Below are 26,004 nucleotides of genomic sequence, written 5' to 3'. Positions count from 1 at the left end.
CATTTATCTTCAGGATGAATTTTCAGAATATAAACATCTCAATAAAGCAAAACCAAACCATAAAAAAAGAAGAATTGTAAAACCACAGTACCAAGGCTACATTCCAAAAGCAGAGCAGTGAAAACAAAGAGTCTTTTCGTTATTTGATTGAAAAAATAAAAATTGATAGCTAATTATCCATCTTTATACAGCTAAATGATTCACCTTAAACAAGCCTTTGTGAGAAGTTCATGTAAAAATTAAAGATAAACCCAGTAGATTTCTACAGCAATTAAGTAAAAGGTATAAAAATGAGTCAAATAACTAAATAATTCAATAGGAAATTATAGCTGTGCTATAGAATTTTTATGAACTTTTATTAAAGTATTATATTCTTATTACAGAATATCATCAGACCAGGATGAAATTCTGCCTACAAAATTATAGTTCTGTACTAAAATCTGATCTTCACTCTGAGTAGGGATAATTTCATTTTATCACAAAATATCCTATTTCTTGTTTTGATCATAATTATTTGCTCGCGTCATTGATTTTCTGATTACTGTCTCCCACTTCTGAAAAAAATTGTTCCCAGCCTCTGAAAATGAAGGCAATACTGTGTCTTAAGTCTTGAGACCTTAAAGCAACCTGTTAGGCAAGCACAAATAATGTAAGCCCTGGCTTCACAGAATACTCATAAAGAATATGAGATATTCTTTATGTATTGATAAGGGTTTTTTCTAAATCCACTTCACAAAACAAAGTGAAATAAAAAGGGAGCAAAGGCACATGCTTTTCCTTGGTGAGTGGTAGAGGGGACTCCCGAGGGCTTTCCCCAGACTGTCAGCAGTCACACTACGGTTATCCACAGGACAGGCTCAGAAAATGGTGATTTATGATCAGTTTTGCTGACCCTTTGTCCTGTACCCACCATTTCCTCCAATGAGCAACTCCTCCCTGTCTTTGCTCCTGAACTACCGTGGAGAAGAATTCCTGAGATTTAGGTAAAGTTAATGTGTGAGAGGCTTCCAAGTCCTTACTGCAAGGGAATCTCTGTGGTCCATCTGTGATCTGTCCTTGTATCTGAAGGCACTTTTTTCCCCACTCTTTAAATGTGACCATCTAAATTCAGCATTTGAAAACTTCAGGTTAAATCAAAACCTTGAGATTTAAGTGTCTTTGGTGGATAATACACAACAGAAAGGCAAAGGAGGAAGATTTATCAAATTATGTTTCTCCTTCCTTTGGCTAGCAAAACTTCCTGAGGGCCAAACTTAAGTCCTTTTCTGGATAATAACTCAGCAATCTGATTGTGTAGCATCAGCTTAAACATAAGATTGGAGATGACCCTGGTAGTAATGCCTTTAAGGTACTTTTTTTCTGAATTTTTTCTAATGTGTCAAAAATTGTGATATTAAAATCCTAACTTAAAAATTTCAGCCCAGGAAACGTATGAGATACACCCTACATGGTGAAAGTACTGTGGTGCCTTAACGAAGAAGCTCCCTGCATTCAGTGCCATCCACACTGTTTCTGTCTCCATTATTTCTCTGTATCAGGCTACAGGTATTTCCAGCAAGCACGTTCTGGTTGCAGTGCTCCCTGGCCTGCCCACATCTGCTGAACTCTTCATTTTACCATATCAAGATGCCACAGGAGAAAAAAAAAGAACAGCAGCAAACCTAGAGCAGGTATGGTGTCCATTACTTGGAAAAGTGTATGTGTATGCATTTCTGTGTATATATATATATATGAAATACCTATACCTGTATGTATATGGGATTTGTGTATGGTTAGAACTGATAATTATGGTAAAAATGCATCTCATTCACTGGGGTACATGTTACACACTACATCCTCTTTAGGGTTTTTTTTATGTTTCTTTTTTTTGAGGTGGTTGGTTGGTTTGGGCAGTTTTTTTTTTTCTTTTTTTTTTCTTTCCCCAGCATTGGAAACAGGCTTTGGAGCTGTCTTTAGGAGTTTAGATGCCCATTTGTGTTCCCTTAGAAGTCCAGTTTACTTCATGGAAGCAAGAAGAAGGAAGGAAGCATTTAGGGGATTAGTTCCTGCCAACAAGAACTGTAGAGAAGCTTCATGAAGCAAAGTTTGTGACACTGTCAAGAGTCTAGAAAGCACTGGAGAACAGAGCTGGATGGTGAATCTGGGCTGTTCAGAACTTCATTAGCTTAAGGCACAGGATGGGATTGGAGAATCTGCCTGCCTTCTTCATGGTGCTGGAAGTGGGGCTGAGCCACTGTTTTCTCTGTGAACAGCTGAAATGATGACAGGTTATGATGACTGAAGGACTCTGTCTCTCTGCAGACCCAAAAGTCCCTGCCAACCAGATGGGCCTAGCAGGATTGTAATTAAAAGATAAAACACTGTGCTGGGCAAAAATCATGAAAAGACATAGAATTACAGACTTTTAAGACTGGAAAACACCTCTAATGCCATAGAGTTCAGCTGATAACCTAGCACTGCCATGTGCACCACTAAACTATGTCCTCTTGTCCCATAGCTCCTTTCCTTAGCTTATTAATTCAGATTGCAGGGGCAAGGATAACTTTGGCCCTCAGGGAAGCACCACTGTACCTCTGCCTTCCATACTCCATGTCCATGGCTCAAGCCATGTTAACTTACCTGTGAGCTTCAAACCTCCAAGTCACCCATATTCTTAAGCTTTCTCTTGCTCAGCATTTCTAGCTGTCATCTTTTCTTTTGACAAATGACCTTCTTACATTTTCACCACCCATGTAGTAAACAAAAAATATGGAGATTTACTGCTCTGCAAAATCTTTTTGTTCCTTTTCTCCTTCATTTCCCCTTTTCCTCACTTCCTTCATGAAATGGCAAGAAAGCCAGTCCATAAACTTTCAAATTTACATCTGACCCAGCACTCAGCAGCTTACTCTTTCTCCCTCTTTTTATGCCTCTTTCTGTCCTGTAAAAGCAGAGTCGTTGTGACTGTGGAGAAAGGAAGTCCGGCAGTGCTCTCATGGCCTTCTTTATGGACAAGAAGAAATGTCATTTTCAGTGTAACTCCATTTAACATCTCTGGCATCCTGCAGGGTCCTTTGGAGGAGAGAGAAACTATTTGCCATTTGCAGCCAGCTTTTTTCTTTGAAATAAAACCAGTATGGTCAGAATGTTTTTATTTTCAGTCTGTGGGTGCTGCATTCCTTTTCCTAGTAAGTCTAGTAAAAAATAGTGGGGATTTCTGTGAGAACTGTCCAAAGGCCTCTGTCCTCTGCTCTGAAGCATATTCTGATACTGCTCCTGTTTTGTCATCCTGTGATCCTTCTGTCTGTGATCCTTCACTATGCCTTGCCCAAAGTGTTTCAGAGCTCATTCCACATCCTCTCCCTGTGCTTGAAGTTGCTGGGATGAGTATTGGGAGTAGAAGTTTTTGATGGCAACAGCTTAAGAAGCTTAAGTTGCTTCTGAGGTACTCCTAATGTATTTCTTCTTTTCTGGTAGGAATAGAAGTCTGTTTTGTAGTCATGGGCAAGGAATAAGCTATTCAAAGGCACGTACATGAGCTTGCCAGTTTGCAGGTGCACACCCAAAGGAATTCAGTTCTGAATTATGTTTTCTAATTTCGAAGAGAAACTTCCAAGTGTGCAGGGAATGAAATTGGAATAGTTTACACAAGTACTGCAATGGAAAAAGGTTCCTTAAGAAAGCACTTCATTATAGAGGTTCCTTTCTTCATCACCTGAGCTAGACCACTGTTCTGCCATGGGTAACCATGAGGGGTGTATGGGGTTTCATGGACTTTCACATTTACCAGGAAATCTCATTCATATTTAATAACCAAGGGAGGCTTACATTTTGCTGTTTCCCCTTTAGGTGGATTAAGCTGTTCTGTTTTTGTCTGATATGTATACTCATTTGGCTTTGCAAACATAGTTTTAGGTCCCTCTGTCCAGCCACTCTTCTCTAGGTACATAATTCCCATTGACTTCAGAGGCACTTAGATGTCCACTGTGCCTTGACAGTCTAGGTCTTGGTTTCCTGTTTATCAAAGTAAACAATACTCCTTTGTGCCACTCATGTTTTATGAGTCTGAACACAGTAGTAGGACTGTGTAGTGCCCCACTTGACAAATGTCCATTACCATGCAGTTTTCCATGAGGGTTTTGTGTTTTATGCTGTCTTTGAGACTGTGGTTCAATGGTAAATGTCATTTTCTTCCTCACTTGATGTATCACTTTCATACAATTGTCCTAATTTTTTTTATGTATACATAGAATCAATTATTGTCATATCTCTTTGCATTTAGAAATGTGAACTCTGCATTCCTAATATTATCCATTGGAGACTAAAGTACCTTTAAAAAGTTTGACTGCTGTTGATAGCCAAAAAAATCTGCTATATGTGAGTCTGGGGAAGTTTCCTCAATGTTTAACATACAGAAATAGAGACATACATAAATATATAAATACACAAATACAAAAAAAGTGCTTGATCCACTCCACTTTCTGTAGTCAGTGCAAAGTTATTCTTCACAGTTTCCTAAAAAAATCAAAAGGCCTTTTCATCATCCAGAATCCCAAAACACATTTGCAAAATCTTGTATTTATGACAGGAATATTGTGTCCTTTCTTTTTTCTCTTTTTTTTCTTTTTTCATTGGGCATTTGATTGTGCTGCTTCATTTAACAGTAGCTGAGGACAGACAACTACCCTGTTTAAAAATGTAAAAATAATTGGTAGTTGTCAAACATTGGTCTTTGATTTGCATGCTGTGACTGCAACAATGCTGAAATATTCCAAATTTTACAAAAACAGCCACCCAGAACTGCCATTGGCCACTTGGGCTGTAATGCAGTTGTTACACCATCTTCATCTGAATTTGATGATTACAGAATTCAGATCTGCTACCTCAAAAGCATCAATTTCTTTCTCTTCAGTGAAAGGCAAATATCTAATAGTAACATTTCAAGAAATTGAGTTATTTTTAGCACAAATATAGTTCAAAATGAATGTTCCGTAAGAAAATATCGTAATTAAAAGTCAGTAGAGGGCAGTTACAATTATTTATTTCAGTGTATGGTTTTACTCAGTAGGATGATTCTGAGGGGTTATTTTTTTTATTTATGCATTTCACAAATTTCCTTCTTTCCATGTTGTTTCCTCAAACATAACAAAAGCATTTTCTTTTAGTAAAATGAAATATAAGCAGAAGGTACATGAGAATTCTGAAGTGTTGTTTTTGTATCAAGTAAAGGTTTCAGTGTTATCCTGAATTTCTCTTTAGTTCTCCATTTGGGTGTTTTTCACTGGCCTATTCAAAATTACTGTAAAAGAATGCAAAACAGGGGTAAGAGCAAATAGTTAATGACATTTGAGGTCCTTAATCTTTTCTCTGAGAAGAACTCGCCGCAACATGGCATGATGGAGACTTTGGCAAATGATAACATCAGCTGGTTGGTAGCCAACTGTACTCAATATGTTGCAGCTGTGGCCAGTATCTGTATCCAGCCAAAGAGATGGGAAATGACATGGATGACTGAATATCAACTGGACAGTGATGAACTGCAGAGATTAAATATATCTTGTGAATTTAAAACCACTGAGAGTGGCATTCAGGAAGCCTGTAAGCATATATACTTCTTGGGACTCTTTCCTTAAAGCAGATTTAATTTTCTATCTGCTTCTTTGTAGCTCATGGAGCTTGTATCTTTTTTAAAAGTTTGGGGTTTTCTTTTGCCCACCCTCCTAAGCTTTATCAGTGTATTTGCTTTCAGTACATTTATTTAATATATTTCAGGTGTGCCCATTACCAAAATATTTTTAGCAACAAGATCATGACAGTGAATGCCTTCAAATCTTACAGAAAATTGTGCCAATCAGTCCTGGAAATTAAAATCCAAGAAGAGGTTGATATGGGGTATACCATCTAATGCTGACTAGGAGAGATTTTTTTTTAACATCTCTGCCTTTGAAAGAAGATCAAGTCTTCCACTGGTACTTAGGGGAGGTTGGACCAGTATTAAGAAGTGAAGGCAGATGAGGAGAGAGTGGAATAATGTGAACCAAAAGACCTTGTACCAGGGGCTTTTGTTCTTTAGCCAGCTTTTCTAAGTAGCTGCTTGTGTGCTGTAGGAGAGGCTGTGTAAATCTCTTGCCTTAACACCTTTAGCTCCTGCCACATGACTGTCAGCCCTCTCTCCCTCATCTTTTGCTCAGTGTACAGAGCATCCCTTGATTCTCAAGACTGTTTTTGGTTGCCTTTGTTCATCAAAAGTGAATCCTGGCCTTTATGTCCAGGTTCTCTCTGGGCTCATATCTGCTGTTCCATTCTTGTCCCAGAGGAACCACAGGAATATCCTCTGCCTCGTGCTCTCACAGTGTCCCTGGATACTCCCAGCAGCTTGAATTTAGCATCTTTCATTAAAGATCTGCAGAAATTCCTGCTAGAGCCAGGAAGTCAGTGACTGTGCTCTTTTCAGTGCTAGGGCAAGCAAGCTTTAGAGGCCCCATGTGAAGTGTCCAAGGTTATCCAGGGAAAGTGGCACAGTTTAAAGTAATCCACATTGGCCCTGACTCCCACTTCACTTTCCCACTGTTGGTTCAAGTTTCTTCCTACTAAATCAATGTGCCTAATTCTTTCCTTAGTTGTTTATTGATTTGCTCAATGAATTGAATTGAAGTGTAGCACTCACTAGTTGAGATCTTTACACTGTATCTATAAAATTATCAAGATTCTTAACTAGTGCATACTTAGTCTAAAATAACTTACACAAGGGGTTTCAAAAGTCAGTAAAGGTATGAGAAAGTGCCCTTCTCGGTGATAATTCTGCCTCTTGGTTCACATGGTTCTTTTAGAGTCCTAAATCTGACAAAATGCTAAGAGCAGCCAAATTAATTTTTGTTTTGTTCCATTTTTAAATTGGAATCTCTTTATTTTTATTCACAAATTGTCAGTTATTATTATTCATTATGTGTCCTTTGATGAAAAATGATACATGAAGAATAGTTCCTATTACTGAATTATTTTTGCACATCATGCTTAATTCTGCAAATGAAGCAGATAAAGTCAATGAGGCTCAGTTAAGGACCAAAACTAATTTTGAAAGCTAATTATTTTCACAAGAGAGACTCTTGAAGACTATAAATTAAGAGATTGCTATTCTAAGAAGTTTTATCTGCAGCTAAGTTAGTTGCATCTCCAGGAGGAAGAGATGAAGAGAGGGAGGCCTGAGGCCAACCTGTTCCCCAGATGAAGGTCTGGCTGTTCAACTGGAGTTGCATTGCTATTTTTGAAACAGGTCAAAGTACTTTGATGTTTCCTTTTCTGCTTTTTAAACCAAAATGCATCCACGGTTATCATTTTGAGTGCAGAAATAAAGGGAAGCACAAACCCCAAAATGTTCACCATTGAAACCTTTTTATTATCTCAACAACTGAGATCAGCCGTTGTGTGGAAATTTAATTCAGAGACACTATATTGATACTACAAACAAGTCAAGTCAGAACAACTCCTAGATTAAAGTCTGATAACTGAGCTAGAAATAAGCTTGAAGGCAGAGGAGTCTGTTGTCCAATCTCAAAGCAAATGTCCTGACTGACCTCTCAGTGCACAGGTCCCCTTGGGACCACGTGAGGACCACAGACATTGCCAGGTCCAGCTTTGGAGGGCAGTGTATACAATCCCAGTGTGAATTTGGCCCTTGAGGTTTATGTAAGCTGCTCACTGACCTCAAATACTGGCTTCTGTAAGCCATTATGTATGGTTTCTATTTCAGATAATTTTTAGGAGTACAGAAATGCATTTTCACTCTGTTTGTCTGTTTTGAAGAGAACCTTGTTTTCCACATAAAGAAAAATGAAAATATTATACCAAACAAGCAAACATTTTAAAAACATGTCTGAATGCATCTGTTCTTTCCTAAGACATGTGTGTCAGGAATCTCCAGAGCTGCCTGAGGAAGGCAGATATCTGATTCTCACTAGAATTTCTGGTACTTTTGAAGATCTTAGGCTGTTACTTTTTTCACTTGTTCTGATTCCATAAAGACCAAGGGAAAAAAAAAAAAGCTGTACACAAAAAGCCACTGGGAAAACATATAATTAATCGAGCCAATGAAATATCCTTTATACTTTGCACAGAATGAACAGTGTTGCTGCCAGTTTTGACACTGTGTGTGTAGTCCTGGAACAGTTATGCTTGTTTCAAGCCTCTGCTGAGACACTGATGGTTTCAGGCAAAAATTATTCTAGTCTGAGATGAATTTGTACAGGATGTTATACAATGAAGTCCTCATTCATAATCAAGTAACAAAGCAATACAGTAATAATAAATTTCAGTTGTGACTCTTTCTTTCTGTCTTTCTTCGTTTTCCTTATTATTTTACCCTTACTTCCTTTCTCCTGTTTTTCCTTTCCCTTGGCCCTCCAGAGAGAAATACCTGTTGATTTTTCTCTCACACACTGGCCTGCTGGGAGGCAGCCACAGCACCTCTCAGCTGCTGTTTTGCTTCTTCACTCAGTGCCCCAGGAGCCCACAGGCAGGCCAGAGGAGATCTCACTGTCCCTTCAAATCACTAATGCCCAACCAAATCTCTTGTACCTTCTCATGCTGACTTTTTCCACATTCTCCCATTCTTTTGCCCAAATCCTTGAGGAAGCCATTCTCCAGTACAACATATAATGTTTGCTGGCTGCAGACTCAGTTCCATATCACAGTCAGCCTCTGCTTGTGTACAAGGCATCATGTATGTTTTTAACCTCTGCTCTTTCCCTGCCATTTTGTGCAGGTATCACAATGTGTTGAAGAGAAATGGCACACAGTGTGGTTGTCTCCTTTCTTTAGTTTACTGTCTCATGTTTGTTTTTTTTTTCTTTTTCCCCAGAGGCCTTTTTCCCCAGAGGCTCAGCTGCCCCAGCAGCATCAGGATCTCAGAGCAGAAAGGAACATGCCTGCAGGGTTAAGGAGGAGAGCTGTTAAATTTCATGTAGGACTGGATATAGCCAGGATGATACTTTTCCCATTAGTTCCATGAGCCATTAATGTACCTGGTTTACAGCATATCAATCTTCATCGTTGCTCTAGTTTTAGAGATGAGAAACTTTTTATAGTTGTCAATCTTGGTTATTAATATGCTCAAATCCTTAAAGAGGGCTATAATTTGCTTCCTAGGCATTCTTCATGTACTGTACATCTTTGTGTCACCATCCCTGCTGCTCTGAGCTCAACAGATGGCTCTTTGAATGCAGGTGGTATTTTTTCTTGCTATTGGAAGAAATATATTTATTACTCATTCTGGCACCCATGAAATAAATTGTAACTTTAAAGAGATATATTTAAAAATATAAATAAAATGCCTATAAGAGTTATTGCCAAATTGATATTGGACCAAAGGCACATATTCAAATGATCAGCAGCCAGAAATGAAGTGTATGAGCCAAGAGTATTGAAAGAACCATTAAGAATGTTAAAAAAATAAAAGAAGGAAATAAATCTCATACTGTGATGAATGATAGCCAAGGAACATCTAATCATATCTGGGTAGAATTTACTGAAATAGCTTAACCAGACAAAAATGAAGAACATGAAAAAGATGGTGTAAAAATTATTGGAATGTTCTTTTTTCTGACAATTTTTCATTAATCTTCAACAAGTAATAAGGATTTATTTAAAACAAATTGAATTAAGTGGTGAGCACTAGAATACGATTCCACTTGATTGTGGTATGGCTATAAAAGCTCATTCTCAGCAACTGCATGTTATGGGTTATGGGGGATGTTGTGTTTCCAGTTTTCCAGCCTCTAATAAGCCAACCTGGAGAACTGTGACTGTTCAATTAGAAAATCAATCTCTGCTGTAAGAAAATGTGAAATACATAAAACGTCAGGCAAATGAACATACAGAAGACACAAAAACAAACTGCCATGTCTGTAAGCTTCCATTCCTTGATTAATCTATCTGGATGTTTTTTGTTTTGAATGTCAACATGACTGGAACTTCTTGCATGTAATGAAGTGATGTGGAAAAAGTGGATCTGTGTGTCATCAGTTGTGGAAAGATAATCTGGTGATCTGAAAGCTCTGTGGAAAAATCTCCCCCATGAAAGAGAGTGGGTTATGCATGTAAACCAGAAGAAGAGATGTAACATGCATTTTGTTTAAGCCACATTCTGTAGTCAGTAAACACTTCCATATTCAATCTGGTTCTGGTACATATTTAAGGATTAGGGAGCAGCTGTCTTGAATCTCTTGAGCTGGATGAAATTAAATTTGCTTTTAGAACTATAAAATTAACTGCAAGCTGTGGCATGGATCTAAACCATTTTTATTCAAGTATATCACATATTATGAACATCCTCTAAGAGCATAGAACTGGCCACTCAACAAGCAAGAAGTTATTTATTACAAGCAAGTGTTCATTAATAATTGCAAAGTTCCTTTTCCCTCAAACAGTGAATTCACTGATGTGAACTGAGTTCACTGATGTGATGCTGCTGGCTGGTCCTGTGGCCACTTTCACGTGTGGGTGGAATGTTCCTTTGGGACTCAATTCCCTTCTGCTGCTGGGCTGCTCCCACAGAGGTCTGACTGGGCACTTTGTTGCTCAACCAGTGCTGCCCATACACAGACCACTCTGTCCAAAATCCTACATTATGAGGTGATAGGAATCTGTGCTCAGAAAGTGCAAAATCTTTGCTTAGCCAGCAGAAACAAATAACAAATGCTTCTTTTTTGTTTGTTTGTTTTGTTTTGTTTTTTGTTTTGTTTCTGTTTTTTTTTCCTTCCCAGATTTCAGAAACGCTGATCCAGAAACTGAACCAAAACCTGGTCCATTTTGAGTTGAAGCCAGGAGTTCGAATCCTTGTCCATGCTGCCCATTTAACAGCAGGTGAGTATTCTCTTTTTGTGTATGCCTTGTGTGTTGCTCTGTAGCACAGCAAGCAATATATTCATGGCAGTAGTGTGCTATCAGCTGTCTTTTAAACATTTCTTATTTTTATATCACAATAACAACACAGTGTATGAGCAGACATTAAAATGTCTGCTCTACCTCAACTTTCTATATCATGCCAAAAAGATATGTGGCTTTTGCATTTACAGCTAATCCTTTTGTTTTCTTAGGTCCAAGAATTTACTGTTTTTTTGGAAACATGGTATAAGTAGCAGCAGAAGTGTGTATTTCTTGGTTATCTCTGAAATATTCAATAGCTAAGCAGCACCGTGGCATTTTCAGCCTGAGTCCCACAGTGCAAAAGTTACCTGCTAGCCTTGGATATGGTCAGATATTCTAGAGACAACAAACATTCAAAGCAACTAAACACTGCTCAAAAGTTGTTCAGCAGTATGAAAGACTAGCATCAATATAGATATGCACAAAACTAAAATCAGGAAGTTTGGACCTTAACTAATTCTATTTCAAAATAAGTCATCTCCAAAGTCCTGATATTTAATTACATATGTCATTAATCATATGTAATTCTGTATGCTAAAACCTCATTTTGCAGCATAGTTCCTATTTAACTATTACAAGAGATGGACAAACCAATCCACACTCTCAGGAGTTCATTTTCCCCAGGCACTGCTGATCATTCTGATCAGTTGATATCATCTTCTTTTGATAATTTGCAAATTTAGACCCTCAGTTCACCTGTACCAGCAAAGTGCTCTCCAAAACCTTTTTGAGGTATGAATGGATTTTCCCAACCAGGGAAAATGGTTGGGAAAGCAAGTTCATGTGCTGCCTTGTAAGCAGCAAGAAAAAAGAGACTATTAAGAAAGGGTGTAATGTTACTGCATTTAAATCTCCCCAAAATAAAGGCCTGGAGTTTCCAATATTTCATTTTCCCTAAGCAGAGCTTTCTAATATCTGTCCTGAGAATATTGCTGTATGTTTCTGCTTTCCATTAGCTGTGGAACAGATGGCCAGATGCTTATTTTTAGACAAGTTAGAACCAAAAACATATAATGTCAGCTTCAAAAATAGAGTTACATGCAATTGTTCATAATTTTTACAAAAAATGCATGTTTTTACTTGTGTTTACACACAGACACCAGGAAGGAGTACTTTTTGTCCATAACAGATGCAAACACTATTTTTTTCTGTAGGCTTTGTTGTACTCTCAAAGCCACTGGTGAGTGATTGCTGTAACTGGACTCACAATGTCCTATAGGAACCCTATAGGATTTTGTCTCTTGTAGAAACAGGATTCAGTAAGAATGCAAAATGAGCTTGGATAGCCAAACTATGCATTAAAAACCCAGAGAACAGCCACTTTGAGGTCTCTGAGGGATTATGTCTCCTTAACAAGCTGTAGAGGTCATGTTCTCCATCTAAGCAAAAGGCCCAATTTCATGACACCAAAACTTGTGAATTGTTCAAAATTTGACAAAGAGCCGTGAGAGACTTACTTCTCTGCTGAAAGCTATTGTTTTGGTTGTTATAAAATAAGAAGAAGTGGCCTTTGAAAATCCAGGCTTTTATAAAAAATTAAATTAAATGAACCAGGGAAACTTGGAACACAGCACAACACCAGAAGCAACCCTTAGAAAATTCAGTCCCAGGGGATGCATATGCTCAAAGGTGCTGCTCTGGGCTATGTTATCCCTTCTTTCCCAGCCTTCTCACTGATTTTTTGTTGGATTCTGGTAGCTATGGGCTGTAGTGGGCTGAACCACAAAGCTCAACATGTGTTTTTTGGAAGTGTACACACACATATCTGTGTACACCTACATTTATGTTGTGTGCCTCAGTGCACAAGTATATTCCCCACTGTGTGTGCCTGTCCATGCACAGCAGCTTTTTCTGCAGCAGAGGACCTGCAGGGAGCAAAAGTGCAGATATCTAAAGTAACTTGGAGTGGACATTCACATAGAAGCTGTAGAAATGACTCTGTGTGTGTTGTGTGTGTGTGTGTGCATTCCCTGGAGCACAGAAGAATGACAAGTGTTGGCCTCAGCACGTTTCAGACTTCTTTCTTCTGTGTTCAGACCACACTGAAGGAAGGATTAATTTATGGCAATTACAGACAATATATTGTGATTCATTCATCATGTTCAATCCTTCTTCTCATGAGATAAAAAACAAACCAATGTCCCCAACCCAACAGGCAACAACTTCAACTCTAAGGCAGAGGAAGGCATGCCAACATTCCTCACAAAGCAGTTAAATAGCTGTTTATTACTAGGCTCTCAGTGCAGCATTAGAGCAGGAACATTGAGTGATGCTGAATCTGAATAGGCTGGAAAGCCACTTTGTCATCCCACAGAACTGCAGAGACCCACAAAACACAGATGGAGAGGGGACAGAGTGGAGATGTGTGAGGAATTCATAATAATGGATCCTTTCATTTGGCTCCTACCAGATGTGGGAAAGGGAAGGTTTTTCACTTCTTGTAAATTTTGGCTTTATTACTCTAGGTGTGAAGCTGAAAATACGTGTGCATGTGATATGTGCCCCTTTGCTTGTGTGTGCCTATTTCCTTGTGTCTTCTAGTTCTGGTTTAGGAGGGATCCGTTCAGTGCATGTGAAGAGATGCAAGAGGGGAGGATGTGTTTGGCAGCAGCTGAAGTTGACTTTGGCTGCCTTGCAGAGGAGGGCAGTACCTGGGCCATGTCCTGTGTGTGAGGATGTGTTTGCTCCTTGTCATGGCACAGCTGGAGCTCTGTGTCTGTGTGCAGTACGGAGTCTGCACCAACAAGTGACTCCTCTGCTCCTCCTGTGAAACTGCTTGGAGGCTGACTGCCTTCCTGGATATGTGTGTGAGAGTGATGGAAACTCTGTTTAATACCATTCACTTTGTCTTTCTGGGAAATCCATGCTTCTGGATGGGTTGGGTGGCCGTGTTGTGGGAGGGGTTATGGCAAGATGGCAAGCAAAACTCTGAGGAGAAATACGGAGAGGCTCTTTAATTAAGATTGGTTTTGATGTGTTTTGGGTTTTTTTTTTTTCTTGAATCTGAAAGAAAGACCTCTAAGGGGAAAGCTGTGGAACTTCACATCAATGGATATGTTGAGCACCACAGGTGATCTGAACTTGGGGTTCTTCCCAGGTGGATTAAAAACTGAGAGAAGCCCAGGATATATACAGACCTGCTACAAGTGCAGTAAGAGGGGAGAATGAACTGTATTTCTGGAGGGAGCAGCTTTCACTTCAGGCTGGGGGTGGCTCTAACCTTGTCCTCTCTTGCAGCTCCCCTGGTGGACCTCACTCCCAGTCACAGTGGTTCAGCCATGCTGATGCTCCTCTCTGTTGTTTTTGTGGGACTGGCTGTGTTTGTCATCTACAAGTTCAAAAGGTATGACCTTCCCTGAGTCATTTCCTTCTTTCATTGCTTTCACTGAGATGTTTGGGGTTTGTTTGCTGGGTTTTCTTTTTCTGAGAGAGTTGTTTTTTGGTTTGTAAAAGCTGATACTACATCTGCCAGAGCACCACACAATGATGGTTTCTGTTAATGTTTTAGGAAGATTCCTGGCCTTAATATATATGCACAGATGCAGAATGAAAAAGATCAAGAGATGGTCAGTCCAGTCAGTCAGAGGGAAAGCATACCTAATGTCCCTCAAAGTGAGCTGATGAGCCCTGAGCAACTAGTAGATGAGAAGTTGGAAGTCCACCCCATAGGTAAATAACTTGCAGCATCCTGCAGCTGGTCAGACTCCGACTTATAATTGGCTAACCTTTTTCTCAGCCTCCCCTCTTCCCATATTCCTGCACAATCCTCCTCCCATTCTCTTCTGCTGCAACATTAGTTTTGCTACAGGAAACTTTCTAACTCTTCCCTCTCCCTCACTGCCATGCGATGAAAGGGAGGGGAACAACTTTAGGCTTTTTCTCTCTCCTAGTTGCTCTACGTAGATCCCCTCCCCTTCTCAAAAAAATCCTGCTGGCAATGTAATTTATTTTGCTGGGGCTGATGTAGTTGGGGGGCTAAGCCCCATAGCCAGAAGAAATTCAGCCACCCTCACTTGGAACATGGAGGTGAGCAGGTGATTTGGTAAGTAATACCTAAAAGCTAAATATCTGTTGGTGTTTTGACTGCTGGGAGCTTTGTGCTGTGCCAGACCTTGTTGCCAGCAGCACTGTTAGTCTGGCTGATTCCCAAATAAACTGAGTAAAACCTGGGATCTCAGTATTGGACAGCTGGGTTTATCCTCAGGCTGACTTCTCCCACAGGCCTCTGTGTTTGATTATTTCCAAAAGCAGGCTTTTTTAGGACCTAAAGTAAATAGATTTGGACAGGGCATTCTGGGATCGGTCTGTTTTCTGTTACCCTGGCTACAGTAGAAGTATTGGGACAGGTCAGGGAGATTTCAGTCTGGAGACATGTTCTGCTAAAGCCAGGACTGCTTAGGCAATGCTCAGCTTCATTCATGAGGGGACAATTCTGCAGGTCCAGTCTGGAGGCACCCCTGCAAATAAGGACATGCACCAGTTTTAGAGGAATTAAAGAGAAAAGGCTGCCCAGGGATGTTGTGGACTGTCCTTTTCTGGAGATATTCAGAGCTCTCCTGGACATGATCCTGTGCAACCTGCTCTGGATGAAATTGTTTTAGCAGTGGGGGTGGACTAGATGTTCTCCAAAGGTCCCTGCCAACCCACACTGTTTTGTGATTCTGCAGCTTAGGCAGAATGAAGCACAGTTGCAACTTATTTACAGTTTCATCAGCCTAAACAAACCTTAGATCTCACCTGAGGATGCTCCTAAAATCTACTGGAGTGTTTTTTAAAGCAGGCTTGGAGTCATGGCTGCTGCAGAGAGGGAACAAGGAAGAGGACAATTAAAGGGGGGAGTGTGATGTGCTAAGATTGCAGCCTGTAAAACAACCTGGGAGAAAAAAGGAGAAAGCCTCTTGATGAAACTGATGTCTAAGCTGGAAGCTCCACTGCAGTCAATGCTGATTTCTCTTAACTGCTCACTAGGGAGATTTTTTAGCTATTAAAAGTTTTTAAACAGCTACTCATCAGCAGACCTGGACACCCCTGCTTAGCAGAACACAGGATGGAGTGAGGGGACCAACTTTCCCATGTGGTATTCCCCATACAGAGCAACCTCAGGCCACAGTCCAGAACCCAAGGAAAGGAAATGCAACCAAGGTAGTCTGGACAGAGGACTTCCAAAAAGCTTGTGGATCACCAAGAGATTTCAAGCCAAGACCCAGAGCGGTGGGTCCTAAACTTTAACAATTTTTTTTTTTTTTTTTTTAATGTTTGGCATTCTTGTTCTTGTTGTTTTTTCCCCCACAGAAACCTCCAAGGCAAAATTGCTGTAAGATGCTAAGAGAGAAACACCCAAGTTCAAGTCAGGAATTCTCTTTTTAGAATTGAGTGAGCTTTGGGCTTTGAACTTCCCCTTTCTAAAAGAATGCAGTGGTGGTGGTTCATGTTTTCACAGGTCACTTAGACTGCAGTGGCAAGGGTCAGTCACTGCTAGCTCTATACAGGGTACCTTCAAAACTTCTTTTGCTGGCGGTGGAAACTTAAACCCTAGAAGGCTCCAGGATAAGAGAAATCAAAAGAAAATTTTGGGGGTAGGTTTTCATTTGGTGCATCTATAGCATATCTGTCTTTCTATAACAGCCAGAATTTTATACATTTTTCAGCTGTGCTACTGAACACTGCATTACACCAGAAATTGGCCTTTCCTTGCTTTGCACTGTGACTGCACGATCAAGCACTAAAGTTAAATGTGTGAGATACACAAACTCAATTATGTATCAAAAGCAATGAGTCCAACAAACTTCCTAAGAGTGTTTTTCCATCCTGTCAGTGAGATGAATGAGAAAACTGAATCAGAGCTCATTGACAAAATGAGAAGGTCTGGACCTAGATGTGAACAGAATAGAAAGTGCAAAGGCACTCTCCTATACAACCACCTCATCTGTTTCTGGAAATCAGCAATTTCTTTTTTAATGAGTTTTCTTTCTTTTGGGAAAACAAAGCAGGACTATAATTGGGTGTTTCTCTTTTGTATGCTTGTTCAGAAACCATTTTTTTTTCCATCACCTTTGACTAACATTCAGGGATCCTGCCTTGGAGGAATCAGAATTAATGTCCCTGCATCATTTAATTTTCTCTCCAAACTCTGGCAACAAAACCTCACTTTTCTATTTTCTGGATGTGTGTGGTTTAGGCACTTCTTTTGCACATGCAAAGGTTAAGGTTATTTATGAAATCTCCAACACCTTGTCATTGCAAATGAGTTGCACATTTCCTCTGAGGACCTCAATCCCTCCTTCCCTCCACCCCTCTGCTCCTGCCTTTCCCTCTACCTTTCAACATGAGTGAATCATCTTCATTAGCAAAAGAACAGGACATCATCTTCAGTGTTTGAATGACAAGAAAATATTTCTGGAAAGAATGTGTCAGTCTGAAACAGCTGAATCCCAAAGGCCATCAAGGTGATACCTGCAAGCATCTTCCTTGACTAAATATGCATGTTATTTACTGACTTTTATTTTGTTCTTTACCACAGGAAGTATTTCCACAGCTGCTGAGCCCCAGAGTACAAAAGAAATCCCTACCTATGTAAATGGTTGAATTGAGGACACCAACATCTGCATCTAAAAAATGGAGGAGAGCTCACTGCATTTGGACTTTTTAATTCTTCAGATGACAAAGGGTTTTTAGCTTTAAGCCTGTGCATGTGGACATTATACTGAGACCATAGTGGAACTGCATTGTACAGGTGTTCAATTTTAGTGGGGGGTGGGGGGAGAGGAATTGGTACCACTATTCACTCCTGCGGCCCTTCCCCTCACCCTTTCACTCTCTTTTTTCTGATCTGTCTCTAATTTGTAGAAAATTCATAATTATATAGGCCAAGAATATGCATGGGGGGGGTCTCTTCTTTAGGGAGAGGGGTGGGCTGGGATGTGGGGGGAGAAGGGCTGGGGTGGTGGGAGGTGGGAGGGAGTGTTTAGGGTTCTTGGCTTTAGGTTTAACTGCTCTTTTAGCACTTTGGGCTGCGGGAGGGGTAACCACTCCAGCAGACTTCCGTAGGACACACACACACAGAAAAAAAATCACACTGGAGTTTTAAGGCACTGAAAATATTCTTGGTCAGTCTGGTTTATCTCTCTGTTTGGACTCTGCCCTTCGTTCCTCTAGCTGCAGCTGCTGCCCGTGCCCCACGCTGCAAGGAGGCTGAGTGTGAGTGTGGTGATGCCAACTGCGAGGCCAGGCTCCTTCCTTAACAGCTTTCTTAGCCTGCTCACACCACGGCATCCCACTGGCAGTGCCCTGGGAGGACAACGTTGCCTCCTAACCCTGAACAGAACAGAACGAGTGTGCATTGCAGGCAGGAGGTTATTGCCAGCAAGAACTCGCAGTCCTTTGTGCCAGCCTTACACCTTCAATTTTGGCTGAGAGAAAGCAACGCTGTCAGCTCTGTGTAGTGCTGATGGCTGAATTTGTCTGGGGAAGTCCCAGGAGATCTCTGCCTTTTCAGAATCACCAAAAGCCTGTCAGTTTTTTGAAATACATTTTGTCCATAGAATAGGGGGCAGGGAAAGGTCTGTGCACAGTTGTCCAATGGTTTTCTTTGGCACCCCCATTGGTTGCAGATCTGCAAGCTCCTGCCACTGTGGGCAGAGAAGGGAGAATTTGGTTTGGGACTGTTGCCATGCATGTTGAGCCTCAATACCATGGGACTACTCTTACACGAGATTTCATTTCTTATCAATAACTTAAGCTTGTATCTTACCCTGCAAGTGGAAATGAGGCTGTAGGACATGTTCACATAGACTGTGCAAGGGAACAGCAAGAAAGTAGGATTAGCACATCTCAAACAAGTCCTCCAAAGACACTGGATAGCTGTGTGAAGCCTAGCCCATGGTCATTACAACTGTTGATTTCCAGCCCAACTCAGGTAATTAAACCTAGCACCAGGATTTTGGTTTGGAGTGTAAAGACAGAGATACTATAACCAGTGTACACTTGCCTAACTATCTTAGGTAGAGAAAAGTAGAGGCCAGTTACAAACCAGTGAGGCACATGTAGGAGGCACCCCGATTGCTGACATGGGTGGGTTTTGTTCATTGCCCATGGCAACCTGAGTCAAGACCAGGAGAAAGCAGCATGGTAAGTGTGGCCCAGAGTCCCAGGGAAGGGATTTGGTGGCAGTGGGTTTGAATTTCTCCATCACAAACTGGGCGCAAACCTAAATTAACCCACTTGCTGGCAAAACAAAAATGATACCAAGGTCATTAGGCCCATAGTAGTTAAAGGATAGTCACAGTACAGAGTCCTCTGCCTCCTTCTGCAGTTTCTCTGAGGACTGGTAAAACCACAGCAGTTTGTACGGCTTTGCTATTATGTTTGCAACTACAGCTTTAAGAAAGATGGGAAAGTTTTGGCTGCAACTGTATAATAGTCCCCACTGAAGTCCAACATTAGCCAACTTATTTTTATAGTAAGCCAATCAAAAAGTTTTCTTATAGTGTTGGAACTATTTCTAATTTTAAAATTACTTTTTTTGATGTACTTTTTCATCTTCTTTTTCCCTTTCGTTAAATACAATGTAGCGTAATGTATAATTGCTATTGTTTATTGCTTTTACAGTCATATTTATTAAACAGATTATGTCTCTAAATGAAGGCCCATGGGTTTGTTTTTTTTTTTTTTTGCTTCTTTTAGCCTCTACCCCTGACAGGGATCACTAACAATATTAGAACAGGAGGTAATTGATAACCTAAAAAAGACATGGATGTTCACAAATGGGGGAAAATACAGTTCCTAGAAACAAGATGTTCATATAAAGGTAACTTTCTTGGTCCTCAATTTTTCTGCTTCCAGACAAGCAATGATAGAGCTCTGAGCAGTTCCCTGGAACACCAGCTCCATTCCCTGTCCATGCTTATCCTTCTCCATACAGTCTCTGTTAAATGTTCCTTTAAAATATATTTTTTTTCACTCTGCTTCTGCCAGCACTGATGAAGGAAAGTCTGAACTATTAGCATTAGTGATTAATTTACATGTGAATAAAATGAAGCCTAGGAAGTTTCTGTCAGCTTGCCATATGGCAGTGGATGCATGTTGCTGAGGAAAAAAAAAGGAAGAAAACAGAACTTCTCTGCTTTTCAAATCAGGATGCAGCCACCTCTTATAGCAGGATCCTGGTTCAGTGCTCTTTTTTTGTACCTCATTTTCTGAATTTATATATGCACATAAGTAGTAAAAGATCTGGGGTTTGGGTAGCCTCAACTACCAAGGTTATGGTATGAGATACTACGAGTCCAGGAGTCCTGGGTTTTTTCATTGGAGGAGGGAGTAGTTTTCAGTCCTGGGTAGACCCCAGTGTAATTAACAATTATTAGCCTAGAATGTTCAAGTGGACACTGCAGCCTTCTTCATTCAGGCTGGAATGGCCACAGTGCAGGTGACTCACTGAGGTGTGTGAAGCTATAATCTGCTTTAATAGTTTAAGTACCCACCTGAATTAGCAGGCATCTGTTCTGGCCATAAACAGTAAGTCTGGTTTGGCAAGCATCTCTCTACAGCATTTTCAGATCATTCTCTTCAGCTTGTTGTGTGTCCTGAGGCAGAGACTGATTGTTATTTGCAGTTGTTTTCTGGTTTGTATAACAACACAGTAATTCACTGCTAATGGATGAACACTGTGAGAGTAAACAAAGAACACCAAATATTTATAAAATCCAATATGAATTTTCTCTGAGGATGTTGTCTTCCCTTGAGGGAACAAAAAAAGCTCATCATCCTTTGTCAGAAGGAGTAGAGAGTTAAAATATGGTTAGAAAGTCAAATAAAGTATTTTCCTAATTTGATGTTGATTCTCTGTCAACATACAGATGAGACAGACATTGTGGCTTCAGAGAGATTTATACTTCTCCACCTAGAAGGAAATTTGATCTAAGATGCTGGATTGCTTTTCCTGAAAATTAGTAGTTGTTGATGTTCATATACGTTTGAGGATTTGGGCCTCAAACAATCGCTTGCTCTTAATATGTGACTATTTGCTTAAACTTTCTGAAAAGCAGGACTCTTGAAGTACTCACTAAAGTGCTTATGCAAATGAAGCAGGAATTTCCAGTGACCCTGAATGAACCCTGTCTTGGTCCTGTCAACTTCTGCTAAGAATTTCTGACAATTGCATTTAGTGTGGTACCCAGAGCTGATAACAAGGGATTAGTATTTTATCTGTGTGCTGTCACCTCTCATTGAATGCATGACAAGTTTCCTTGTCACATTATATCTCTAGGTACATTCAGTGTTTTAAACTTCACCCCTGATTGCAGAGCTACCATGTTCACGGTGTTGAAAAAGAAAACTTTATTTTCCTTCAGTTAATGGGACGCTGTCCCTGCATTTCTCCATGAAACAGAATCATAAAGCATTTGAATAAATAATACTTGAGCTAAAACAGATCCTTTTAGTTTAGTGTTGGTATGATCTTAGCCATAATACCCAGAAGAAAAGACTGAAGTCAGGTTGTTTTCTAATTGATAAGATCAAAGTGCTATCATGTACCACGTCATTAGCCTAAGAAATATATTTAATCTGCAGTTTTAACTTCAGCTTTTTCCTTTCCATTTTTTCCTACTGGAGAATATGGCTTTCTCTTACTGTGCTGAAAGAGGGATGTAAAGAAAATCTGTGTTGTATTTTTCTCTGTGTGAGGATTTCAAGATGTATTCCTTCTCGTTTGCATTGTGGTGCAGCCACCCCAGTGCTAGGTGCTGTGTGCACCTTGGCAGTAATTGCAGGTTGGGTCTCACATTGTCATCTTGGGCCATTTTGGTGAGTGGACCTTAACCAGACCTTCTCTATACACTCCAGAGAAAATTAACCAGAATCTCAAAGTTTTGAGTTTTTTATACTTTTTTATGGAGAAGCCCTGAGAGACAAAGGTGCAAGAGAAGGACTGTAGCAAAACCCTTGAGAAGAGAAGTACAATTGCCTGCCTTTGATACAGCACAGATGCAAGAAAAAACCCTCCCTTTATGAAACAAATTCCTCCTCCAGCCTTTCCTAAACAAAGCTGGGTATGGTGACATTTCTGAGGCTGCAGCTACCCTTGCAAATAATTGCTCCCCAGCCCAGGAGTGTGGGCTGCGGGTCTCATGGACCTCGTCATTCCTTCTTGTGCCCCCCATGAGGCAGCTGTAGGGCAGAGCTCTGAAACAAGAATTGGACTGACAGCTGCCTCTGCTCTGGCTGCTTGCTGCAAAGAGATGAATAATGCATGCAGCACATTTAAATGTAATGTCACTGAGTGCTTTCAGGGAGAAAACCTTCACTATTAACCCTGTCTGTGTGAGAGGAACATCCTTGTTGGATTCCCTGCACTGAGGGGCTGAACCTTTGCTTCCACCGCAGAAGGGTTTGGGTTGCAGCATGTTCCCATGGTCTCTCCTTGTGGGCTGCACTCCAGGCTGAGGGTCCCTCCTGGGACTGAGGTTTTAGTGCAGTCTTGCTCTTGACATCTTGGCTGAAGTTGGAAACCTCCTTACTCTCTGAAGCAGGCTGCTGCCTGGAAGTCATCCCTGCCTGATGTCACAGGAGGTGAGTGGATGAGATTCAGCGCTGTTGAGAACTGGATGCTGTACATGTGCAATATTTACACCAGTTATTTCCCAGCAAATAACTTGTCCCCACATTCCACACTTGCTTAGGCCCACACAGAGTGTGAGATTCAAACCACTGTAATCCTCCTTCATGCTCCCCTTATGCTACAACATGTCTGGAGCAAGGACCTGAGGTTTCTTGCATTCCTTTTGTGGCCTTATGAGTGAGGTGAAGCTGTTTGATCAGAGCTGCAGTCCCCTGAACAGCTGTAATTATGTCTGTGCTTGCTCAAGAAGTCCTGAAGAAGCCACAGTAAACACAGAGCCAAAATCTTGCCTCAGCCCCTCTGCAGTCACAGCACTGGCCTCTGAGACACTCATTTCTTGCCTCAAATCTTGCAGTGGGCTGTTCATGGAGTAGGTTCTCCCCTGTTGCTGCACTGGCTTGTGCAGATAAAAGTTTTTCCCACTATAGATGAACTTGCAGGACTACCATTTGGTTAATAATTGATGTTCCATTAGTGGCTAGAGGCTGTGGTACTACTGACTGTCACAGGATAAAAGACAATTTGATGCCAAAATAATCTACAGCTCAGGAAGGAAATTTTCAAAGCCACAGAAAGCAGTTAGTTTCCCAGATGATGTTTACCCTCTGAAAAATGTTTCTTTAATGGACAAGAGAGAGTCCCCTGATGAGTCCAGAGGCTTTTCTTCCTCCCTCGCAGTCCCAAAATCAGCATTTGGGTTGTGAGTCTCACTGGTCGCCACATTTAGCTGGGCCTGGAGCAGGTCAGAGCAGCAGAGAGAGCTCCATGGTCAGGCTGCCAGCACTGCTCCATCACGGGCCGACAGGCCCATCCACAGGACTCATTTGCCATTTCTGGGTTATTTTTTCCCCTGTCTTTTCACACCATATTGGCCTGAAAGCTCAGCACACTGCCTGCTGCTTCCTCTCCTTCCATGAGGGTGCCCAAAGACAGCCCAGAGCTCTCACATGGGCCGAGTGTTTATCTGTAAAACAGAGGCACTTCCTTCCCTAACAGCAGTTTTTAAGGTGCCTTGGCCCTTTGATAAAGTCGTTTCTTCTCAGGCACTGTCAGGGTTATTTGACTTAAGTTCAGGGGAAAATAAACACTGGGTTATTTTCAGCAACGCTTCGCTGCTTGAAGTCCCCAAGCACTCAGTGTATGTTATGATACAGGAGGATTACATTTAGCAGCTCTTATCAAAAAATAAATTACAACCCATCCATAGGAATCTATTTTGTCTCTAAACATTTTTATTAATTAAAAGCAATGATTCCTTTGCCTTTGATTATTGCTCCTTTCTTTTTTTTTTTTTTTTTTTTTTTTGTGGGTGTTTTTTTTTGTTTGGTTGGTTTTTTTGTTTGTTTGTTTTTTTCCTAATTCCAAATTTCTTGTTTCAGGGAGAGGAAATTTACCTTCCATCCTTAGTTTTACTTGAACTTTTCCTTCATCTCTATATATTTCTTCTAATTACCCTTTTTCATTATTATGATAATGAAGAAGGCAAGCAACATTACTTTTTGACTTGTTTGAACTAGATACAAAAAATAAATTATGTTGGCTCTCTTTTGATATTCTGATTTCTACATTGTGCATATCAACATATTAACATGCACTTATCCAAAACTTGCAGAAAAAGACCACTTTACTCTTGAGAAAAAATAGATAGCAATGAGAAATTATGGGTATTTTTAGCTCTGGGGTTGGGTGCCATTTTCAGATCTTGGTCTTTTCACTCACATATTAAGAAAAAACATACAAAATTTATAGGGAAGCTAGGACTTGAGCACTTGTGGAAATAATATCATTAATAATATTAATAATATTAATTATATTAATAATAAAACCAAATGGCAATAATAATTATAAATTTTAAAGCTTCCCTTTTTATCATTTTTTCTTTTCTTACTAGATGATGTATGAGAAAGCATTAAGATCATGACTGCAGAAAATCTCCACCAGCTATCTACAGACACCTGCTGGTTGGATTAACTGGACACTAGGCTGCCTTTGATTTTGCCATGTTTGAATATATGAGTGGTTTTTTTTGAAGAGTACTGTAAAGTATACAGTTAAAAGCAGACTTTTATACACATACAGAGGACTCCTTGTGTGGATTCTGGTCATAATTTCCTAAAAGCTGAAAAGGTTTTATTTTTCTTGAAGAACAGGAGATTAAAAGATTTGTTACAGGCCCTGCTTTGAGACTCCATCAGAGTTCTCAAGGCCCATTCTCATACAAAATTTGGCATCAGATCTGAAAGATGAAATTATTTACCCCTTGGGCATTTCCATTTGCTTGAAGCTGATGTTTTACGTAGCCACTGCCATGAAGCAAACCCTGAAAGTGCTGCCTGGACTTCAACACCTCCCTCACCTGCCAGGAATTCCTATCAGCCAATAAATGGGGAAAATTATTTCCACTCTGCCACAAAGTCTCCTCCACAGGACCGTTCCCAAAGGATCCTGCAAAGAACCTCCTGCCCTGTCTCTCCAAGCTGACCCTCATTTAGTGACACCCTTTGCTGATTAATTGCTAGAACAGCAATCCTGAGGAGTGCTATGCAACACCCTTTCCTCACTCATTGGAAATTCTTCACTGCTGTGTTTATGACACCAGATTTTTTTTTTTCCAATTATGAAGTGATATTGGAGCAATGTCGCAAGCCCCAAACAAACCCCAAAAAATTCTGTTACATTATTTCTACTAAAAGTAATGTAATTTTATTAAGAAAACAGAATTGTCTTTCTTTTTAGCCAAACATTTTCAGTTTTCATTTATTTCTATGACAGCCTTTTAGAAGACATTTACAACAAAGAGGAAACATAAAAGCTCACTTCCCTTCAACAGAAGATTCTACTGATAAAGTTTGCCAGACTTCTTCCCCTTCTGAATCTTGTTTAATCCTAAAACACCAGCATATTAAGAGTATGCACATTTGAGACAAGTAATACCATCACTATAAATAATACTTATAATTGCAGCCAGAAGGTTCCCTCAAGGAAAAAAAAGCCTGTGAAGCGTGAGGATGATTATTACCTTTTTTTTGTTTTTTGATTACAGTTCTGAGTGGCTGCAAACATGGTCCTGATTATCATATTAACCAGAAGACACAGTAAAGAATCACATTCTTAATTAACTTCACTAGACTATTTCCTTAGCCTGAAGACTCATAAGTAGATCTTGTTTGCAAAATCCCTTTCAGCCAAATAACCACTTAACTAACTTAAAATTAAGTATCTTGGTTAGAATATTTCTCAGGGAATCACATTTGAATATTACTATGATATCATCTAGGGAAATGTTTCCTTCCCAGCTATTTAAAAAAAAAAGTACCTAAAACATTTTTCTCAATTGGATTTTTTTTAAAGTGAATTCAGCTGTTTGCCATCTCAGAAACCAGAATCCTTCATTTGCTCATTGGCTGCAAGGACTAAACCCTGTTCCCACCACTACCTCAGCCAGAACATGAGGCAGGAGCTGTCAAAGCTGGGCCCTTTCCCAC

The 26,004-nt window shown here is 40.2% G+C and overlaps 1 protein-coding gene and 1 long non-coding RNA gene across 6 annotated transcripts in view; one reads left to right on the top strand and one right to left on the bottom strand.

Annotated features, from left to right (window-relative positions):
• LOC110473608 (VPS10 domain-containing receptor SorCS1) overlaps positions 1–19,540 on the top strand; it is a 258,920-nt gene extending 239,380 nt beyond the window's left edge. For 3 of the 4 annotated variants that reach the window (XM_031505274.3, XM_085582756.1, XM_085582757.1), the window contains exons 23-28: positions 1,539–1,670; positions 10,740–10,839; positions 14,140–14,245; positions 14,411–14,571; positions 15,995–16,113; positions 17,423–19,540. In XM_031505274.3, the coding sequence (XP_031361134.3) occupies positions 1,539–1,670; positions 10,740–10,839; positions 14,140–14,245; positions 14,411–14,571; positions 15,995–16,113; positions 17,423–17,479 (675 nt within the window). In that variant the 3' untranslated portion in view covers positions 17,480–19,540. The remainder of the gene's footprint in view (positions 1–1,538; positions 1,671–10,739; positions 10,840–14,139; positions 14,246–14,410; positions 14,572–15,994; positions 16,114–17,422) is intronic. The other variant, XM_085582759.1, reaches the window with a different exon arrangement.
• Positions 1–26,004, bottom strand: part of LOC146767070 (uncharacterized) — a 133,340-nt gene that overhangs the window by 16,749 nt on the left and 90,587 nt on the right. The gene's annotated exons all lie outside the window — the stretch shown is intronic.

Source organism: Lonchura striata, chromosome 6 (assembly GCF_050655825.1).
Source record: "Lonchura striata isolate lonStrDom1 chromosome 6, ASM5065582v1, whole genome shotgun sequence".
Taxonomy (NCBI): domain Eukaryota; kingdom Metazoa; phylum Chordata; class Aves; order Passeriformes; family Estrildidae; genus Lonchura; species Lonchura striata.
The sequence above is the reverse complement of the archived record's forward strand: the minus strand, read 5'-3'. Positions and strand labels throughout refer to the sequence as shown.